Source organism: Epinephelus moara, chromosome 8 (genome assembly GCF_006386435.1).
Source record: "Epinephelus moara isolate mb chromosome 8, YSFRI_EMoa_1.0, whole genome shotgun sequence".
NCBI classification, from domain to species: Eukaryota; Metazoa; Chordata; class Actinopteri; order Perciformes; family Serranidae; genus Epinephelus; species Epinephelus moara.
In genome coordinates, this window is record NC_065513.1 from 24,476,204 (window position 1) to 24,499,352 (window position 23,149).

Genomic DNA, 23,149 nt, shown 5'->3' on the forward strand with positions numbered 1-23,149 from the left:
ACAGGGAAGAAACGTATATCTTTTTCCAACCTCTCCAGGTAACGAGTATCATTAATACACGACGTGCCCCAGGCACAACATTTAGCTCCAAATCCACAAAACCAGCCTGAAAATGAAGGAAATCTGAAACGATTGCATTAGAGTCAATGGAGCACAGCTGTGTTGTTGTCGGACCCTGGTCTGAGCCGGCCTGATGCTATGCTATGATTGGCCAGTCTGTGTCCGGGGCGAGACTTAGCGAAGCGAAGTGAAAGGTCAATAGTTTTTCCTCCCTGTGATCTCCCCAATAAAAGTTCAAGGTTAAAGGAGCAGTGTGTAGGATTTAGTGGCATCTAGTGGTGAGGATTGCAGATTGCAACCAGCTGAAACTATGTGCCACGTGTGTACTCCCAGCTTGAGTGTTGATGGTTCAGGAGGTTTCAGCCTGGAGCTGAATTATCCACAGAGGTCTCTCCCTCTCCAAAACAAACCGACTAAGTGATTAAAACTGGTGAAAACAATTAATAAAGCCGGTTCAATGGTGGACAACACGAAAACACGGATAGCCCTATCTAGAGCCAGTGTTTGGATTGTCCGCTCTGGGCTACTGTAGAAAATTACAGTGTGGATGGGGCCTGCTTCCTTTGTAGAATATAAACAGCTCACTCTAAGGTGATGAAAACACAATGACGTATATTTTTTAGGTGATTGTACACTAACGAAAACTTACTTATATTTCATTTCTCCCATTTCTCTACAGTAGCAGCAGGGAAATCGAACAGTTGCACGAGAGTGTGTGTGTGTGTGTGTGTGTGTGTGTGTGTGTTTGGTTTGGGTGTGTGTGTGTGGTTTTGGTGTGCAGGAAAATCCAGCTGTTCACACTAAACTTCAACAACCCAGCCTCCTGGCATCTGTAAAACACATACTCGAGTCCATTGAGACAAATAGTTCAATTAAATCAAACAACACATTGGGGTTTTAATGCACTCTGTGCCATTTAATTGCTTCATCACAGACCTCGTTTGTATAAACATCACAAAACTTGGGGCTTTCATGTTAGTATGTCTTGTTGTCCAATTATATTTGAAATACTTTATTTGTTCCTCAAGGGGCAGTTTGAAGCAAGCTTGGTAAGCATTAATGCACATGAACAATGCATTCAGAACTAAAAACAAACATCTTAAAATAAAAAATATGACAATGGTGGAAAGACTTGAAATACACACTGGTTGATGACTGTGGCCAAGACACAGATGGCAAACAATATCCAACACCATGAAGGCACAAAGTACAATTGTATTTATCTATACTGATTTCTTCTGTAAGTCAAATGGCCTCTGGAATAAAACCAAACTTCCTGTTTCATTGACATCATGAGCAACCTACAACACGTTTCTAATGGCATTAGTTCAAAGTAGTCAGAGGATGTGTAAGGTCATTGATGATTGTGCTGTGCAAGGGATGTTTCAGCACAGTTGCCTGAAGATAATGTTGGCATTGTACATGTCTGCAACCACAGATGTTACATTTGCACATTTGACATTCCAGATATGTATCATCAACGTCTAAAGTAAAGTCGTTTTTGAGCTGAATTTGTCATCTGGAGTTGGAGGCAAGATGCCTACCAAGCTGCAGACAACTGTTCAAGGCCATTCAGTCATTCATTTTCCATAACTGCTTATCCTGTCAGGGGTCGCGGGGGGAGGGGCTGTAGCCTATGCCAGCTGACATGGGGCAAGAGGCGGGGTACACCCTGGACAGGTCACCAGACTATTACAGGGCTGACACATAGAGACAGACAGCCATTCACACTCGCATTCACACCTACGGACCATTTAGAGTCACCAGTTAACCTAACCTGCATGTCTTTGGACTGTGGGAGGAAGCCGGAGTACCCTGTACCCAGCATGCCCATGTAACGTGTCCATGGTTTGCAGAAATATACAATGCCAACTTTATTTATTTATTTATTTTCTGGTGCGTTGTTTGTATTTTTGTGTCTGGACAATAATTTAAAAGTTGAAGTCAACAACAACGGTTCTTTCAGCAAAAGGATGTGAATACTTTCAGTTAAAGAGAAATAAAATGCTACTTTCTTGAAATGGCTGATCAATGCATGTATTAATGTACTGATGTACTGATCTATGTCACCACAGTGAACGGTGGTTGGTCGACCTGGACAGAGTGGTCGGTGTGTAACAGTCGTTGTGGACGTGGCTTCCAGAAACGAACCCGCAGCTGCACTAACCCTGCCCCTCTCAACGGAGGACTGCCTTGTGATGGACAGGCCATACAGAAACTTCTCTGCACCACACTGTGCACCGGTAAGTCAGTTCTAGTCCAATTTTATTCCTCACTTTACCCTACTGTGTTGTTCTGTTCTGTATCATTTTCTCCTCTGTGCTATTTTATTCTGTGGCCTCAAGTTTCTACCTGTTCTGTCCTACGCTCAGCATCTGCTGCATTCCACCTCTGTTCTTTTTTTGTGCTTCACCGCCCTATATATATATATATTACACTTTGGGGGTTGAGGCAGAATTGAGGACATTCTTTGTGCTTTCTCTATTTCTCCCTTGTCGTTTTTTTGTGTTTCTCATTCTCCTGGCTCCTCTCCCCATCCTTTCCTTCTAGTGGACGGTGTGTGGACAGAGTGGAGTAAGTGGTCGGCCTGTGGGACGGAGTGTACCCAGTGGAGGAGGAGGGATTGCAACAACCCAGCACCTAAAAACGGAGGAAAGGACTGCGAGGGGCTGGTGCTCCAGTCTCAGAACTGTACTGACGGACTCTGTATGCAAAGTGAGTGGACTTAATGAATCATCCAGAGCTGAAGCATTGACAGACCTCTTCTAAATGTATTGAAGATGTGTCATATATCATACATAGCAATGAAAGATGAGAATGCCAATTAAAACAAATAGTACACAGTCTCTGCTTCAGATGGGAATTGACTTGAATGTGAATTGACCGTGGATTAAGCAGCACCATTGTGGTGTTGATGCATGGTCAGGCTTTTAGCCAAAGGACAGGAGCGAGTGAAGTGTAATATGCATGCCAGTTAAATGGATTGATTTACAACACTGATCTATATTGAGAAATCCATAATAGATGCACGAGTAATAAATTAACCCTTAAAAGTGTTATTGTAAAGTTAGCTTTTGGTTAGCTGATATCTTAAAACTCTTAAAAATATCTGTAATTTACTGGCATATATTGTTCCTGAAGATGTTAGAAAACCAGTCTTGAATTTAAAAACTTCACATCTTTGTTTGAACATCAGTCTATTTATTGACAACCCTATTAGACAACACGGTCTCACTCCCAGCTCGTCAAATACAGACGCTTGGTCAGTGGCCCTCCACATCAGATACTACTGCACCAAGGCACCCTTTAGCAGTGGTATGAGATACAACAAGAGGCAACATTTTTTTAATGGCCAGAAAACGCGGTGGGAGGGGAGGACAATTGGTCAAACAAGCTGCGGACTTTCATTCAGGTGCCTACTCTTTTTGTACCATGTATGTAGGAGCCAGAATGTGTATTTAAACCTTATTGTTTGTTATTTGTTTAGGCTGCACACGTTCTTTTGGTCACTTTCACTTCTGGTGGTAATTGGCACAGGCTTGGGTGTTGTTTCACATTATTTTACCGGTTCATTCAATGGTGTGGCATTTTTTTTTAGACAAAGAGGGTGCTCCGATATTTTCTGTCGACCGTAATCGCAGTCATGTCATCACATAACGTAATCACATTACGTAATATTGTGTTTCATCTATTTTTGCTTTAGTTATTTCAGTTGTTTGTTCAATAAATCATCATAAAAAGCATCGCTGGACTTCAGCATGGACTCCTTTGAGCGAGTCACAGTTACAGCGGCTTTTGTCATTGATAGTAGTCACTACAGTGTGATACCAAAAATCAACTACATGGGGTGCTACGTCACTTGCATACATAATAAGCAAGTGACATGTGACATGATGTTTACATGACACATACATGATGTTACATAACACTAGTAACAGAGGTACTTATTGTAAGCCAAACCATGTTTTTTTCTAAACCTAACCAAGTACTTTTGTTGCCTAAATCTAAGGAAGTAAACCCCAAACTGATGATTTTTACCTACATTTATTTATTTCTTTATTTAAAGAGACTGTATGCATCTAACAAGCACAAACTATACATTTCCTGTGAGATCAAAAGTTTATTTTAAAAGACACAATGCATGTAATGAGTGTAAATTGACACGCCACCCAGTGCGTCTCATACCGCCGCTAAAGGGTGCCTCGGTACGTCAGCACGCTTAGGACCATTGGTCAAGTGTCATTATTTGACGAGTTGGGTGTGACGGTGTGTTGCAGCTGTATTTCAATCAGGAGAGAATGAGAAATGAGAATTAGAATGAGAAATGAGAATTAGAATGAGAAATGAATGAGAAATGTGAAAAGTCTTTGATGATTAGATCCCATCGTGATGTCATGTATTCCAGGAGGGTGGTAAAGACGTAGTAGATTAGGGATCCCCCCCTATGGAGTCTAGATGCTGGTGGTGGTGATGGTTGTGATGAGAAAAGATGAAGAGGGAGCTGAGGATCTGGATGTGAAGAGGAGTGGGCTTTTGATGAGCTTTTCCTGGGCCCTAGATAAGGTGACTGGAGGTAAATGAGGTGGTGGAGGGCGCGACAATTCTGCCTAAAATGACAGCTGACAGGAGCAGCGACATAAATGGCTGAAGGAGATCGTGGCAAAGTTTGACTGGCTAACTGGGAGAGGGAACACCGATAGTCAGCTGATGGGACAGAGAGAGAGTTATGAATGGATATAGCATAAAGAAGGTCTTCCTGATTGAACTTAGGCTGAGCTTCATTAGATGAAGCCAATGGCATTAGTGCCCAACTAAACCAATGGAGTCAGTGGGCTTCGGCAGGCTTGTCAAAATGGTTGTGCTGAGATGTTATACCTTGGAGACATATCGTTGACACTCTTGGATATTGTAAATGTTATTGTGTCATCTTCTTTTTCATTTCTAATCTAGCTTCTGTATGTATCAACTAGCGTTGCAGTAAAGTTTTGCAGTTTTCCTCTTCTTGTTCCCGACCTTCTCATTTCTCACTTCTTCCTTTATGTTCTTATTCCCACCTATCCTCCTCTTCATCAGTCGTCTCATCTCACTTTCTAGTCCTCCGGCAACCACTGCTACTCTTTACATTAAGTCTCCTATCCTTATTGCCATCTTTCTTGCCTTTTCCTCTCAGTCTCTCTGGTTTTATCTCCAGGAGCCTACCTGCTCTCCTTTCTCCTTTTTATAGTGATTTGCTCTCGCTCTGCCTTACACATGCACTTTCATTCTTTTGTGCACATTATGGGTGATTTATAGAAGGGTTTTTGAATGTCATCATGATTAACCTTAGTTTCCCCACTTTCTTGTCCATTACTCAAGTCAAAAACACCTGTTTTATAAGGAAAGTAATGATAGATAATGATGTGGAACAGTCACCACTACCCCCTCCCACACACACACACACACACACACACACAATGTAGTGACTTCTGACACCAGTAAAAAAAACAGTGTGGTAAATTTCAAAACCGCATGGAAAATGTGGGCTGAGTCATAATGGCACAAATATAGCAGCAGCAGTTTTTCCAAGGTGGAGGCAATTATATTTGTTGACTTGTAGGAATAGTGCTTGTTACTCCCTGTGCTCAGAGTAATTGGCAGACAAGCATCTGACGTGAAGGGAGAGAGGGAGAGGCCTGTCAGAGTGAAGAGAAGAGAGGACAGGTAAAAACAGAAAAATAGTCATTTTTGAAAGAAGCCCACATACACACTCATGCTTGTAATTATGCCATCAATCCTCATTGTCTTTCTTTTCACACAACATGGCAGCCATAGAGGTACTTTTCCTCAGTGGTTAGAATTCTCTTTTAGACTCTGATCATCTCTGTGTTCATCTTGAGAAATTTTATAACAAAGGAAAACTGTGAGGAACATTTTTCAGAGTTGACCTGACAAAGTAAAAAAGTATATATTTCTTCTGCCTAAAATGCTTCGTAGAAGTGTACGGTTGTCTGTGACCCTACTTTGGTTGGAGGACTCCCATAGTCTTATTTATAGACACTTTTGGGTCGCCACCACCACCATATTTATGTAAATTGAATTTTGACCTTCATTTTATCTGGATGGTCTCTTGAGACTGAAATCTGATTTTCAAGAGAGACAAAATGACATTCAGGCAAAAAGTGTGAATAGTTATGTCCCTATGATCCAAGGACTTGTTCTGAATTTGATAAAAGAGCCATTATAGATAGATAGATAGATACCACCCTAGATTTTAGATATTCTAATATTGCAAGTATTTACAGTAAAATTATGCAATTTTCTGGTCTTGCCAGACTGTCCTAGCTGTTCTATTATTTGGCTCTATATATATGTCATTATATCTGCATGACTTTTAATTGTTTATCAGAAATCTCATTGAGTAAATATTTACTTATTATTAATAGTCTACCCGACAATATTGCCACAATATCAGTATTGTGATATTTGATTTATTCCATATCGCCTAGCCCTAATCTCTTCACATACCATACAGTTTTTGTACAACTGAAATTACATCCAGTAACTCCTATTCCTAACAGCAGGACGAGACCAGCAGAAACACAGGTCTGTTTTTGCAACTTCAGTGTAAGAGAAGAGATTGAGATTGTTTATTACAACCTCAGTAATATCTGCTGTCTTACGTGTGGCATGGCACCCTGTTGATAGGCTATTACTGCTGACACGTAACCAATCAGATAGCGTTGTGGGTGGGGCATTGAGCGAGGCTACAGAGAGGTGACTGCAGACAATGGCTGAATTTCAAGGAGGCTACGTCAACAAAGGACTGTTCCAATGTCAAGGATCCTTCGAATTCTACCGTCATTCAGAGAATTTTCAAGGATGTATGTGTGTATCCTCAGCAGGTATAAAGTACCCACAATTCTTTGCGCACAATTTGCTGGAAGTGAAGGCAGAGCCTCTTCAGGACTTAGATAAATATGTCTTTTATTTGGATTCATTAATGTCTCCAGGAGTTTTTATCATAAAAGCATAACAAACACTGACAGAAACCTCATAATTTACACTTTTAAATGTGTCCACTGACAATTAATGAGATTTTTAAAATACCATGATTAAGTTAAAACATAAAAGTTTTTAAATTAATAATTTACAGCAGTGATAGAACGCTAAGTGCTAAGTTTTATTTAGTGTACCTGTTTGTTTTTTCAAGTATAATCTGGAAATATATTCTCCCTATAAGTCAAGTGACTTTGAAAATACTGCTACACTTGTTCAAATTGTAACGACATTAGAATGTGCCAAAATTATCACAGTAGCCTAAAACCCCCTCAGTCAGCTGAGAGTGAACGTTCCAATGCGTGTTCACTGGATGCTAGGAAGGACTCTTGCTTTGCCTCCCCTTCCTTGGGAGGACTCGTCTGATGATGTACTTGCTTGATGTTTGTACAGGGCAGCTGGGTTTGGCAAGAACAAAGGATCCTTGACTCTGAGAAACACAATAGAGTAGTGAAGTAAAGTAGAGTGTTTATTTATTCATTTTTTATTTAGTCATCATATCAGTTCAAATAAAAAAGCTGTGATGACGGTATTTTGGGGTGATACAGATACAGCCCCAGTTATCTGTCTATAACTCCATTATATTGCTGCCTCTTGTGGCTTTGGCAAACTCAATGAGGCATTCCTGTTCAAATCAAGGTTGAGTAAGTCACAAGCAGTCAGGAATTCTGTTCAGGAGAAAAATACTTTGTCAGTGAACACAAAGCTTTCAGCCAAGTGAGCTGTTTCTTGTGTGAGGGACTTCTCTCTGCAGCTCGATGGGAGTGGATAGTAGTGATGATTTAATAAATGATCTAAGTCATGAGCAGTGGAATAATATTATATAATCCCTCAAAAAGCTTTACTGTACATGCAGAGCCCTGCCCACTCCTTACGCAGTGTATTATATACTGTGTCTCTGCTCCATCAGAAGGCTTCCCTGAGGCCTGTGAGGTATGGCCACAGAATCTGGGATAAAACCTAGAGAGGTATAGATTTAGGCTCATTTCCCCTGATTGATTTTCTGTCTTTAAAATGACTCCACAGACGTGGTTTTATGTCAGCACTAATGTTTCAGCTGTTTCCTGTAGCATTTACAGGAATCCATGAACAGTGTGTGCGTGTGTGTGTTTGTGTGCGTGTGTGTGTATGGTTGTTAGAGGGGGTTTCTGCGTGCACAGCATTTTATAGCTAGCGTATATTTGCAAGGCTTGAAGTGATTCTTGCTCCGTTCTTCCATTTGGTTTATGGATGATGGATCTTTTTAAAATGTGATCTTTACACAGACGGAAAATGATCCATTGCTTGTAACCAACTGGGCCGTTACACTAACATTTTTAAGGTGTTTTGCTTCAGTAAAACTAGAGGTGTAAGTCACAGGTTTTAACATGATGCAATTTTATATTGATTCTTTGGACAATGACACGATATATTTGCTCAGATCACTTAGTCTGCCATGATCCAGTTTCAATTCAGTTGAATTCAGGGGCTTTTGATTGATTGACCATTGTTTGCCTGGTGCTCTGCTGCTTGCACTGTTTGGGTGTTGAAGGAGTTGTTCTTGGTGAAATAGACATGTCATGGGAATTTCAAAATAAAGGCATATTTTAGAGTGCTTTCAGACTTGGAGTTAATTTGCTTTGGTCCGAATCAGCGACAAATTTTGTTACAAAGTTGCATAATTGCCTAGATTTGGTTTGTGTTCTCACGGCAGCATTTACAAGTGGACCAGATCAAATGCCTTACGAGAGAAAGCTGCTCTTGATTGGTCAGAATTTCCATGCGGGAAAAATCCAGGAAGTAAACAAAACGTTAAAGAAGAGTACACTTGCAAGATAAATGTGACACTTTCTAATGTCACAATGGAGGGACAACTACGCAGGTTGATTTTAGCGCTGCTCATCGTGGACTATATTGCTGTCATTGTTCATTTTAGTCAAACCATACAGTTTGAAAACGAGGCGCGGCTCCAACTAGAAAACAATGTTTTGATGCATTGGATGTGCTGAATGTGCATATTAAGGCAGTACAGGAGGAGGTGCACATTAATAATCCTCCAGGACTGTAACATGCTCATGTTTAACCCAAACAATGTGCCATGTGACTGCAGTTGGTTCGGAACGAGGTCGGAACACGTTCTCACCACAAGCGAACCACACCGGAGTTCTACCACCCTTTTCAAGAAGGTCTCGGTCCTGTTGTTTTGGTGCGCACCCGAATGCGATTGCTGTGTTCACACCTGCCCAAATGAACCACACTTAGGGGTAGACGAACTTGAGAAGTTTTCACTTTGTATCGATAATATTGGATCGTTGATCTTTGAATCGATATATCGATCTTGATCAACGTATCATTACACCCCTAAGTAAAACACAAAAAAATATTTATTGTAGAAAACACATTTTGCTTGAAATGAAGTGCTGTTGGCACAGCTTTAGATATAAGCTACAATTTGTATTTGTTTATGCTGGATATGTCTCTCGGGTTTTTAGCACAACGTCTTCAGACTCAATTTAATGGAAAAAAGTACAACAGTGGTTTTTTGCTTTATCTATAAGTAGTAACTTTAAGGGTTTCAGGTTTGTGAATGAACTGATAATGTCAATGTAGAGGGGGAGTTAATGTTTTAGATAGTGCTCTGTAATTGACTTTGTGCTCAGAAAGTACTTCACTCTACTCTCGCTCGTTTTCCCTCTCTCTTTTTCTTGTTCTCTCTCCACCAACACCTCCCGCCTCTCTATTCATCTCCTCCGCCATCTCTTGCTGCCCTTTTTCTAAAGTTGTCCTGTTAAATCCTGAGAGGTAGAAATCCATTTGACCTCACTTCTGCCCCGCGTGGAGTGCCTCCTCTCCTTTTGTGGTTATGTGTTTATCGGTGTGAGTCTGTATATATGTCTGTGTGTGTATTTGTGTGTGTGTTTGTGTCTTCTTGTGACAGAAGTTGGAAGTCTTTCACGTATTTTTTTTAAGAGTTGTTTGTGTTGTTTTATATCTTTTGGCCTGTTGACATTTTTCTGACACATCGATCAGAATTCTTGGAGCAGATTCAGTCAGAGCTCCACTGTGTCATCCTCGAGAGCATGACATTTCACTCACTACCTACTCGTGTGTGTGTGTGTGTGTGTGTGTGTGTGTGTGTGTGTGTGTGTGTGTGTGTGTGAGCGCCACATAGCTGTACCTCCAGAGCAAATAAAATCTGCTGTGTGGTCTCTAAAACCACAAGTAATCACTAGAGATACTGGCTGTTATGTAACTTTAGTGTTTGGAGAGAACATTGAATCGTGTTTGTGTTGTATTATACAAAGCGATCAGCAGTGTCAGCAGGTACTGCAGAGCATCAAACAAGCCATCTCTCCATTGAAGCTCCATTCTTCCCACTTGTGTTTCTTCTCATTGTGAATTCTAATCGCCAAGTCGTACTGTTTCTTACGCTGCTTGTTTGCCATTTTCTGCTTCTTTTCTTAAATGTTTTGTCCTCATCTGTGACATCTTTTTCTTTCATATTGCTTCTGTTGGCTCTTACTAAATCAATTACGCTTCATTTTCCAGTCATCATGTTTTTAATATTTGTTTAAACAACTGTATTATAATTGGAACATGATAAGTTTCTGTCATGGCATGTTGCACCTACCATCATCTCTGAATCAGACATTAATCAGCATGACATTTCTTAGATGCATGTAAACACAGTCAGTTGCTCAGTCATTTGATACAAGAATAAGAAATCTGATAATACAGTGCTGGAGCATGCTAAGTAATGCCTAAAACACTTTGAACAGCATGACTAACCAGATTGCGCTAACTTCCAAGCCTATCTGCATAAAGAAAAGCTGTGAAACAAGTCCTCCAACCCATATGATCCCATAGGTTGCTTGTTTCTACCCTCTAATACAACCCACAGGAGCGTTTCCTGTTTTAGTCCCCCCACAAACCTGGTCTCATTCCCAACTCATCAAATACTGACGCTTGACACTGATGCATGCTTTAATGGTGGTATAATGTGGGATTTATACTACTGTGTTGAATCAAAGCAGTACCTACGGCATCGTTCTGTGGAAAGGAGCCTTTTTATTTACTTTAATTCCATAAATAAGAAATAAGAAATTGTGAGGATAGTAAAGCCTCTGAAAAATAACATTTTACATATGGTGTTTGATTTATCCTGCGGGGATCTAAACTTTGTGATTTATCCTAGCTACATATGAGTAGAGGAAATCTCCGCTTGTGGCTAGGCTAATTTATGTAGTGTAAAATGCCATAGGCTTGTGAAAACAATGTTAGCATGTTGTATTTGTTTGGAAAACGTGTTTAGTATAAGACAGTTGTTTTGTCAGTGAACCTTGTGAGCTGTAATGGAGAAGAATTTTGTAACATTACCTTTGTAAAATGCTGCTGTTGTCCCTGACTTTATATGAGTGGGGGAAAAGTCCACTAGCCACTAGGCTAATTTTTACAATGTAAAATTCTATAGGCTTGTGCTGACAACATTAGCATGTTGTATTTGTGGGGAAAATGTGTCCAGCAAAAGACAAGTGCTGTGTCTGTGAATGCTGCGAGTTATAGTGAAGCTGATTTGTTCACTCGTGTTTGAAGTTATCTCTATTAAGTCATGTTTAATGTGTGTTTTGAATCAACTAAACTTTACATCACTTCACAGAAAACCAGACTAGTGTTTTGGAGGTGTAACTGCAGAGCGACACAGACACACCACTGCACAAGTATAAATGCTCACAACAGCGTAAGCCATGTGCGTAGGCTCTGCATAGAGCTGACGCACAAGTATAAATCCCACTTAAAGTGCACTGGACAGCATCATTTTTTGATGCGCTGAGTAACTGCTGTAGTATGAAGAGTAAGAAGGTCTCTATAGGATGGGCGGGAGGAGAGGTGGATGGGATGGGTGTTTCCCATGTGAAACCAAATGTCTATCAAGGTATTTTAATGACAGTGTAGTGTGCTAATATGTGTAGCATACAAGGCTAATGTCTTATCTATGTGATGTATGTTACGTGACATTGTGTAACGTTAGTAAAAAAACAAACTTATTTTAAGCCAAACCATGGTGTTTTTTTCTAACCCTAACCACATACTTTTGTAGCCTAAAAGCAAGGTGTCTTAAGTTTATTTTGAAAACAAGTAGAAACTGTACATTCCTGAAAAAAAAGAGAGGTTTATTTTGAAAAGACACAGTGCATGTAACAAGCACAAATTTAGAAACCATCCCTGAGCGTCCAAAAGTGATGCAGGGGGAGTTCCAGAGCCTCATAGCTTGATGAGTAGTGCTGGTATTTGACAAGTGAGTGGTGAGAATGTGTCGCCCCCACCAGTGGCAGGAAATAAACACATCCTCATACCTAAACGACAAGAATAGGTCATAATTTACTGTTAACAGTCGCAGTTTTAAACACATGCTTATCATTGTGCGAGCAGCAGTATTAATATTATAGCTACTGGTTTAGGCCACAAAACCACTTGATTAGGTTTAGAAAAAAAAAAAGGTTTGAATCAAAATCATATTAATGTAAATGTTTGTTATGTAACCTCTGCACATAAGTTAACTACTACTCTTTTGCATAGTTAAAATATCTCAATGCTGAGTTTTGGTTTCACACGGGACACTAACAGCAGCCTCCTGTATCAAAGTCCTTTGTTTGTGTCAGTTCCTCTTTATACTACATCTCCTGACTTATTCCTTTGCTCCTGTCATAATTTCTATGGCACCCAGAGGTTGCAGCCTAACAAACGTAAATATAGGTTGTAAAAAGCTGCTTGTTCAAAGACCCATGTGGTCGTATTTTGGAGGGAGACAGTCTCACTGTATGTTTTTACTGTATTTGCACATCACCCCACTTAACCTCATCAGCTTTTCTTGCCCTTTGGTGATGATCGGTGTGACTTGTATGTCCAGCAGGTCTGGCGAGAAGCTTTTAAGCGCACCATGTTGCCTTTATCAATTATACACCAGCACTTCAATTATACATTAGTACATCAGCAGTTCGTCTGTGTCATAGACCCTCTGTCTCACTAAGTGGACCACTCAGCATGACACAGCAGTAACCGTCTTACAGACAGTAGGGTTTCTCAAATTATATACTTTTTTTGTCCTATGAGGTGATTTAATTAGCTTTATTTTGTTTGTTTTGTTTTCAGACCTTTCAATATTGATTCCTAGACTAAGACAACTGAACTTAATATAGACGAGTAGAAAAGTAAGAAAGACACAAAGAAAGAAACAAGCTTTGGCATGTCGAGGAGTTTTGGTGTCCATGTCCTGCCCTGTTTTTCCCATTTTATTTGACCTCTTTGTTTGATTTTGATTGTTTGTGTTCCTCTCCCTTCCTCCATCCATTCCACCATCCCCTTCTTTTCTCGTCCCAAGGTTCATTGTTTCAGAAGTCCACTGAGCCCAAAGAAAACAGTGATTTGGGAATCCCATGTAAGTTGATGTTTTATGTTTTATCATCATCCATTTTCCTTTTGTCTTATTCATCTTAGTGTTTCTCTCATTGATTGAGCATTGACCTTTGGCTCGTGCTTTTTGTTACATGTCGTTTTGAGTTGCTTGATGAGAGTTTTGCTCTTGTTTTATCATCTGCTGTGCTGATCAAACAAAAACCTTCAAAGAGCACTTCACTAGATTTAAAACTTCTATCTGCTCTCAGACAAAGGCAGTCATGGTAGATTAATCATTTACAATGTTGCTTGTATGATGGAAATAAGACTTTGCAGGGCCTATATACTCCTACTAAATTATTTAAGGTGGATGTTTCCAAAAATCTAGATATATTTAGCAGCATTTGTACAATTCCTTTGCCATCCTCTTGGTATTAAACAGTAACAGCAGAAACACAGTTTGAGTTTTTACACATTAAGAGTACAACCTCAGACTCTAATGTTACATGTTGACTTTCCGTGCCTTTTTACTACATTTTCCTTCACTTAAACTGCAGAAAACAGAGACACATGTGCCCGTTACAATTCATAAAATATGAAATCATACAAAAAGAACAGAAATGTCACAGTCTTGACCTTACAGATTTTTCCTTAATGGTCCATTTTACATTAAAGGAATGTTCTGTAAGATTTAGGGGACTCTAGTGGCATCTAGTGGTGAGGACTGCAGATTGCAACCAGCTGAAACTTCTCCAAGTCAGAATTCCTTCAGTGTTGTGCAGCAGGTTGAAGTATCCGCAGAAGCTTCCTCCACTCCAATACAAACAGACCTGATCATTTAAACTGATTAAAAAACTCAATAAAGCAGTTACATGTTACAAATCAGAATTTCTCCAACACTGCTTGACATGTCAGAGACGGGCTGCTAGCCCAGCACCTGCTGACGTATGCTCACCTTTTTTGTTTGATAACTTATTAGCTCCAGATGTTGTGGAGGTTTTTACCGGGAGCCAAAGCATCCCCAGAGGTCTCTGCAGCCCATGTCCACCAAATGCTTTCGGTATAGTATCTTTGGAACCACAAGTAACCCTCAGACATGGTACCTAGACCGTAGCCTTTCCACTGCAAACAGTACTCTTTCACGCGGGCGCGGTTGTTGTCACTCACTGCTCCGTCCAGCACTCACTGTATTTCCTCCTTTATCAGTCCGCACCTCATTTATTGTCCATGGAATTGGGTTGCACATGCTGACATTTTCATAACAGAATAGTACAGGCTGCAGTGAGAGTCTCTTTCAGTGGGGCATTTAAAAAATAGTAACATAACAAGTAAATGTTCCATCTTAAAAGTTGCCGGCAGTTGGCCCAGTGAATATTTTTTCTCAGTCTACAGCTGCTGCAAGAGACAGCAAAACATAATTTCATTTTTATAGTTACAGTTTACTAATGTATGTAAAACTCCAGTATGAACAGTGGTTACATGAGCCTCAAAACCAGCCACAACTCAGCCCTGAGCAGAGTGACCGTCTGCTATTGACCAATCAACAGACTGCAGTGATCTGTGTGCTAGGTACCCCAACAGAGGGGGGACCAAAAATGAGGACGGTACGGAACGGTTCCATTGGTACCATCCACAACTTTTCACAGTGGAAACGTAAGAAAAGCATACCGAACTGAACTGTACCGTACTGCTTGGTGGAAACAAAACAAACGGACCCAGTGATTTCAACCAGTAAATAAATGGTTGTATCTAGAGCTGGTGTTAGGTTTGTCCATTCTGGGCTACTATAGAAACATGGTGATACAATATGGAGAGCTCCATAGATGAGGACCCGCTCCCTCTGTACACAGTGACTCTTACTTTCAAGAGATTATCCACTAAAGAAAACATACCTAGTACATGTAATTTAATTTCTACCAATAGATGCCTCTAAACACTACGCACTGGATCTTAAAGTCCTATTTTAATATTATCCATGTATGTTTATATTTATGTTTTACTCATCTTGCATTGAAGGTTTACTAAAACACTTTTCAGTCATTTAAAATGTAGTGCAGGACCCCAGAGCTGTGTCTAGAAAGCGAATGTGCCATAGTGGTGACAGATTCCTTTAATTAACTTGATTCTCTCTTTCTTCCTGTCTGATAGCAGCGAATCGATTCTGCGCCAGTTCACTTGATTCACAATTTGTGAGTTTGTTGCAGCTGTGGTCATTTTGGAGAGTCGCCAGCCAGCTTTGGAGTTTTGCCAAAGTAGGCAATTTGCCTTAGTCCTGAACACTTGCTTTGTGTTTACAAGCATATTGGCTCACTGAGAACTCAATGGAGCGCGGTTCAACTACGGACACTGAACTGAGTGAAAGTTTGATTCGGTTCCACTGATTTGACCCATTCTCTTTGAAGTATCATCTAAATGATTGACATGTCAAATGATCCCCTTGCTAATGCATCATTTGGAGAAGAGAAAAATTATTAACAGGAAGGCACAGGATCACCTGGTGAGGGGGATACGTCTTTGGGAGGTATGAAAGCTACTGAATGAGTAATAGAAAAGGTGAGAGATGATAAGAGGGTTTAAAAAATACATTCAGCTGTACTTGTTATGCTCCTTTCTTCCTATCCCGCTCTCTTCCCCTCTTCCTTTCCCTCTCTTTCATTGTTACTGTTAGTTCCTCAAAGTGACATAATGAGAGAGATTTACTACAAACACAAGAATTGAAAGATGCAAGAGGGAAATGACCTCTGCCATTTATTATTACCGGGCTTTTTACTTCTCTCATTGCAGGAGCTCTCGTTTTATCTTCAAAGCAGTCTATGAGCGACTGTGATGTGTTCTAATGACTCTCGTTTAAGGCCTGCTGAAGCAGTTTCATCATCCCAGTGTGTTTTGTGAGATGACTAGTCCCAGACAGACGCAGACACAAAGAGAACTAGAGATGAGATATAGAGGCAGTCGTTGCTCATTTAACAGATTGTCACTCCAGTTTTAATATTCAAAAATACAGTCACTAACACCAGCACTGGGAGGTTGCATGAGTGGCTCTGAGATTCACTAATTACCAAACTGGAGTATGACTACAGATATAAATGTAATGTGTAACTGAAATGACACTTTCCACAGTCCACATGTCCGTGAGGGACTGTCAACATGTTGCCCAAACGTGTGAACACGTCCACCTACTGTACACAGACACCCAGTGCAGTATAAACACAACCGCAGCGTGTCTGCTGTCCATCTCCTGTCTGTATCAGGGCTTTAAGTCAGGTTACAAATGCAGTACTAACCACCTCCATATCTGGTTCGACATCCAATAGCTGTGCTGGCAAAATCAGACTCTGCATCCACAGCTGCCAGTTAAAGAGGCGATATGGAAGATTTCTGCTGCTCCATTGCAGAACCATGACCATACTGTATCTGCAGGGAGGTGATAGGGTATTTGGTCAATACCAGTGTGACTTGATAATTATATATAGGTGCTGAGATTTCTGTTTCTAAAACTTGGTTCCCAGGCCATATTCTGTTTGGGAATATAACCTCCATACCAACAGGAATTTTAAAACAAGCATCTTCGTCCAATCAAGTGGGATCTGACTGTGATCTTTTCACAGTCTTAACGCATGATTTATAATTCTGCACCGTACCCTACGCCGAAGCCTGATGTGCAACTCCCCAGAAATGTAACTACACATCACAGCAACACAGACCTCCTGTCTATTTTTGTAAGCTGAAACCATTTCCCTCAGTGGAAAGCTTTTATTTACTTTAATTTCACAGATAAGAAACAATAAATTGTGAAGACAGTAAAGCCACAGATAAGAAACAATAAATTGTGAAGACAGTAAAGCCTCCACAAAATAGCATTTTAAATCTTGTATCGTGGCTTCATATGAGGAGAGGAAATCTCCGCTCGTAGCTAGGCTAATTTATGCAGTGTAAAATGCCATAGGCTTGTGCTAATAATGTTAGCATGTTGTATTTGTTTGGAAAACGTGTTTAGTATAAGACAGTTGTTTTGTCAGCAAACCTTGTGAGTTGTAATAGAGCCGATGTTTGTAAGGTTACCTTTGTTAAATGTCGCTGTTGTCCCTGGCTTCATATGAGTAGAGGAAAAGTCTGCTAGCCGCTAGGCTAATTTTTACAATGTAAAATTCCATAGGCTTGTGCTAAAAACATTAGCATGTTGTATTTGTGGCGAAAATGTGTCCAGCAAAAGACTAAGCATTCGCAGCATTCACAGACAAAGTCTGTGAATGCTGCGAATGCTTAGTCGAGTTATGCGAGTTATAGTGAAGCTGATTTGTGTACTTGTGTTTGAAACTTTCGCTATTAAGCCATGTTTAATGTGTGTTTTGAATCTACTTAACTTTACAGCACTTCACAGAAATCCCACTGCCGACTAGTGTGTTGGATGTGTAACTGCAGACACACTGCACAAGTATAAATGCTCACAACAGTGTAGGCCACGTGTGTAGGCTAAGACACAGGCTCTGTGTAGAGCTGACGCACAAGTATAAATCCAGCTTTAAGCCCCTTTCCCACTGGAAAAACCCCACTACCATCTGTCTTTCATCTTGGAAAAGTAACAATCAGCATTCATTCCCGAGATGAATGCCTCTTTATTAGTCAAGAGTAAATATCATCAACAGCTCCAGTCAGCTCCCTCTGATCGTCAGTGATGGAAACATGACACACTGATTTTTGCCTCTTTTGTTGGTGCAGTGTTGAAGGTCTGGGTGCCGTATTGTGCATGATGCAACATTTGCAAGACAGTTAGGTGAGAGGGCTTCTCCTGATCTGAGGGCAAGAGGAAATAAGGAGACAGCATACTGGCACTGTGAGAGACACCACCATATACAACAGCAAATAGAAAATGCTGAGTAAATGCTTTCTGCTGTTTACTAACCCTGAAAACAAAACACAGAAAAGAAACCCCGTCTATTGGCAACGGGAGAGGCGTCTATTGCCTATTTTTAGCAGGTTTTTCCGATGTTTAAAATAAACTTGCAAACATAGTAATTTTAGTGGAATAAGGGATTAAACTCATCTTGACCACAACAAGGTCCGTCGGTCATTCACACCTTCAGTCATGTTTGAAGGCCGAAAACTTTTACCCTCAAGTCAAAAAAGTTAGTGGAAAAAACAGCATTACAATTATCAGTACTTTATTCTGCACTTGCACCCTCGTTTGTTTGCTTACACATCACTTTTTTGAGAATGTGACATGGCTGTTTGTGCCAGTCAGAGAGCAGCTTAGCTCGAGGCGATGAGAAGGGCGGGAGGTGGCTGAGCTGTAGATTTGTGCGGAGGGAGACAGCTTCTGTTCTGCCAGTATTTTTGTGATTCATATTTGTGGCCAGCAGACACTGAAAGAGGTCATGATGTTCCTTTTTGTTGGATAAAACACGTTGCATTGAAAGGCTTGCGTTCAGCCCATTCGTTAAATGGCTGCAATTGCTTTATATCACAGGGTCTTTACACAATCTAATGACTTTATATACCTGTACAGAGTTGTTTGCTGTCATAGAAACACACCCCCTGTCTTTAGTGACTCTAAAGTGACTCCATATTTTCTTTCTTGGCACCAAGATTTTTTCCATCCCCACTACAGAAGATAAGGATAGACAGCTTTACAAATGACTGCTCGCTTTCTCCCTCTGACCGTCTCTCTTTAGTTCATCCCTGCCAGTTACTTAGAGCGGATATGTGTGCCAGGAGTGCAGTATGGGTGGTGTTTGCATGTTTGTGCCAAGCAAGATCAAAAAGGCAGTTGAATGAGTTTCAAGTAGTGATTCTCCACAGCTCTGCTTTGGATGCAGATCACAGAGAAGATAGAGACGAGCTAAGCTGAGTTATCCTTGTTTCCCCCTTCTTTAAATCCTCTCCGTGGCAGATTGGACAGACTCTGAGAATGACAAAAAGCTCAGCCAATCGATGGACAGCGATCCATGCTGACTGAGGGTGAGCCGGGGCTTCTGTTCCGCTAGCCCATGTGTGTAATCAACTGCCTGAGAGAGAGAGAGAGAGAGAGAGAGAGAGAGAGAGAGAGAGAGAGAGAGAGAGAGAGAGAGAGTGTGCATAATTCCTGCAATTTCCGCAGCCCCAAAGGTTTATTAGTCACACACTTTGGCACACGCATGTGGTTACCAACTGTATGTGACCAAATTACCAGACCCTTTTTTTTTTTTTTGATAAAGTTTTGCCAATTACAATGCCCATTATTACTGGGCACAGTGAGGCACAGCATTAGTCAGTCCGCACACATACACACACACACTCGCCTCGACTGTACTCTCCAAACAAACTGAATTTGGCGTGTGCACAGTGAACCCTGGCAGAATAATTTTGGTTCTGCATCCGAGGACCATTTGGCTTTGATCAAACACAGGCACGACACACACTGCTCAATATTGAGCTAGTAAGGTAACGCTGTCATGCAAAACTATGACAAATTGCAATGCATTCTTGTTATAAAAAAATGGAGAAAATAAAGGAAGGATGGTACGTTGTCAAAAGTCTAACACATTTTCTACCCTCCCTGAGCACACCATCTCGTTCCCTAATGCCAAATGCCAAGATTTCTTAAACCATCATGGATCAAATACACATGTATAGATATTTTTAGTGTACATGCACACACATATATGTATATGATAAGAGACACAGGTAGAGCAAATGACTTTGACAAGCAGATAGCAAGTGAACAGCACTGTATCGCACCTTACCTGATGTATAAACTGTGATAGGTTGTTGTCTATGGGTGTAAGGATGTTCTTCTTCAGTCACACACACGCACACACACACACACACACACACACACACACACACACGCACACACACACACACACCACTGTCTTCATGTCAACAGTCTCCCTATTGTCTAATTTGACTCTGATAGAACAATATCATCATTCTAAGGTAAGGTTTGGTACCGTCCACATTTAAACCAATACCGGTACCAGTTCCAGTAGCTGGAATTCCATACCGGTATTCAACGATACTTTTTTCTGATACTTAACTTTCTTTGTAATAAAAAAGGAAGTAATTTTTGAAGAAGCTGCAGGGGTAACATACTCGACTAAACATAATTCTAACCACACATAGAGCTAATCTGTCTGTCTGCTATGTGTGTTTATGTCTGTGTGTGTATGTGTGTCTGCTCATCGAGCACTGATAATAGGCTATTACTAAAATAACACAGACAATAAAATCGACCAGATGCCAAAACTAGCAGCACTGCGGCGATGCAGCGACTGTGACGTAACCCATTAGTTTGTGGACTCCCGTTCAGCATTTAGGCCATCGCCATCTTGGTTTTTTGGAGCCAGAATTGACCGTGTAGGTGGAGCTTTGGAGGAGCGAGGGGTGGATCTAACTCACAGACTGTGACGCCCTGCAGACAGCCTGTCACTCAAGCAGCTCCATCCCTATATATGTGTAACTTTTATCCTTATTTAAATGTATTAAATGTACAGGGTTGAGTTATATCCAATTGTGACAACCGTACAGTTGTCACAATCGATGAAGTTAACCATAGAGATCAAACCACTCGGTTGGTGGTGTTGTATCGGTGTTGTACCCTCGGTGGGTAGGGTTAAGACTAGGGGTTTGGGTAAGATTTAAGTAGGGGGAAACACATATCAATAGGGAATCAGACTTCAACACAACACCAGCCTCAGAGCTCTGTGGCAGGCTTCCAGGCTTTGGAGCGCTTCATGGCACCTCCTCCTGCACCTGGTGTTGCTGCACTCTCAGGTACCATCATTTAGCTCTGATGGATTTAGCATGAATCGGTAGTCGGTAGAACCAATGTAATGTGGCCGGTACCCCTGAAAGTAAAGAGTTCTCTACTCTACTCAGCGTCGTCTCCAAGCGTATGGGTTTTTTTCTGTGTTTGTTCACATCTATGTGGTCAGTGTACATTTGTGTGTGTGTGTGTGTGTGTGTATGTCCTGACCTTTAGAACAGAGCAGTCTCCCTCCTATAGAGAGCTGTCAGATATTTCTTGCTGGAACATCACAGGCGCATTGCTTATTCAGTTCCTCTGCTATTTATTAATCTAAATCCTATTTAGCCAGGCTTGTTGTTCATGCGTCGGACATAAAACTGCTCATACAAGGGAGGAACAGCACAGGACACAGTTGACTTGTGGATAAAAGTTAATATGGATGTGTGTGTGCCTGCCTACACATTCTTTGTGAGTGTCAGTGCTCGCATGAGTGCCCATGAAATTGAACATAGGTGTGTACCTATTAGTACTTAGTCAGACATGTGCTCTTTCCTCATTCTATCACTGCCGATTTTGTCATTCTGGCTTCACAGAGCAGCGCCTTGGGCCACGCTTAGATACACACAGAGGTCTAAACACATTATTCATTCATCTGGGTTTGGTCAAAGTGCACACCCACGTTCAGTCCCTTATTCAGCCCCCATCTTGTCAAAAAAAAGACGGCCTATTATGCAACACTGTCAGACAATAAAGAACATCAGAATTAAAGAATGGACAACCAAAGCAGCACTTTTGGTTTTTATTTGGAGGCTCAACGAAATGAAAGACCAAAGAAGTAGACACATACGGAGCACAGAGAGGAGTTGAGTGCTGGAGAAAAGCTACTGTACATTAGTGCCAATTTTCTATTCTTTTTTTTTAATTATTTTTCCGATTCAAAAAATGTCATTGAGCATTCAGAGAGAGATGGAAGGCGTTTTTAAGATTAAGCTCAAATGCAAAGTCAGTCCATCAAAGACACTGTAGTGCATGTTTATGCAGCAAATAACTTAAAAATAATAATAGTTAAACTGAATTTTGCATGACCTGCCGTGGATATTGTGACATCACTGACTAAGAAGATTTGTTACTTCTCTGTTATATGTATATAAATATATATTTTTTCAAATTATAAATTAATTCCACCCATTTCCTTGAAACTTCAGTATGATTTTTAGCATAATCACTGATTTCTCAACACAGATACCATGTATTACAATGCTGTTGCTTCTACTTAAGCACCATTTCTCAATGAATATGCTTAGTTCGATGTTTACTCTTAAGGTGAAAGCAACAATAAAAATGTAGGACAGAAAAACAAAAAGAAAAGGGGGGAAAAAGTGAAAATGTATAGGAAAAAAGAAAACATTTGGTATCTAGCAGTTATATGTAGGTTACTCTGGCAGGTAGAAGCTCTAATGGGACATGTTGTTTCATTCATCTACAAATCAAACAGATGGAGACAGAGAGAGACACGGGGAGTCAGAGAGAGAGAGGTGTGAGTTGTGGGGGGAGAGGAAGATCTGAGAGAGATGGGATATAAACTGATAGACAGTGAAGAAAGGATTTTTAAGCCCACTGGTATAAAACACGTTAAGCTTAGTACACACACGCACATACATCAAAACCACAGCAGGCCATAGCCTAGTTAGCTTATCCCAAAGTGTCCCAAAACACTCTAAAGGAAAATAGGAATGGAAAAGGCAAGTTTAGAAGTGTTTTTATGGCTGTCTGGCACCCCACATGTTCTGAAGTTATAGACCTTCAAGTTAAAGTAGAAACAAGATAAAGATTCCCTAAATAGATGAGGATGATGGTGATCATAATTAAGATCAGGGAGTTGGTACTTAAGAGGATTATCCAATTCTATTCCCCCTTGGCAAGTGCAAGGACCTTGATAACAGGGCAACTTTGTGC

The 23,149-nt window shown here is 40.7% G+C and overlaps 1 protein-coding gene across 3 annotated transcripts in view; it reads left to right on the forward strand.

Moving 5' to 3' along the window:
* The window catches only part of unc5ca (unc-5 netrin receptor Ca), a 283,732-nt gene that overhangs the window by 215,934 nt on the left and 44,649 nt on the right, over positions 1-23,149 (forward strand). For 2 of the 3 annotated variants that reach the window (XM_050050565.1, XM_050050567.1), the window contains 3 exons: positions 2,136-2,303; positions 2,611-2,775; positions 13,454-13,510. In XM_050050565.1, coding sequence (XP_049906522.1) covers positions 2,136-2,303; positions 2,611-2,775; positions 13,454-13,510 — 390 coding nt within the window. The remainder of the gene's footprint in view (positions 1-2,135; positions 2,304-2,610; positions 2,776-13,453; positions 13,511-23,149) is intronic. The other variant, XM_050050566.1, reaches the window with a different exon arrangement.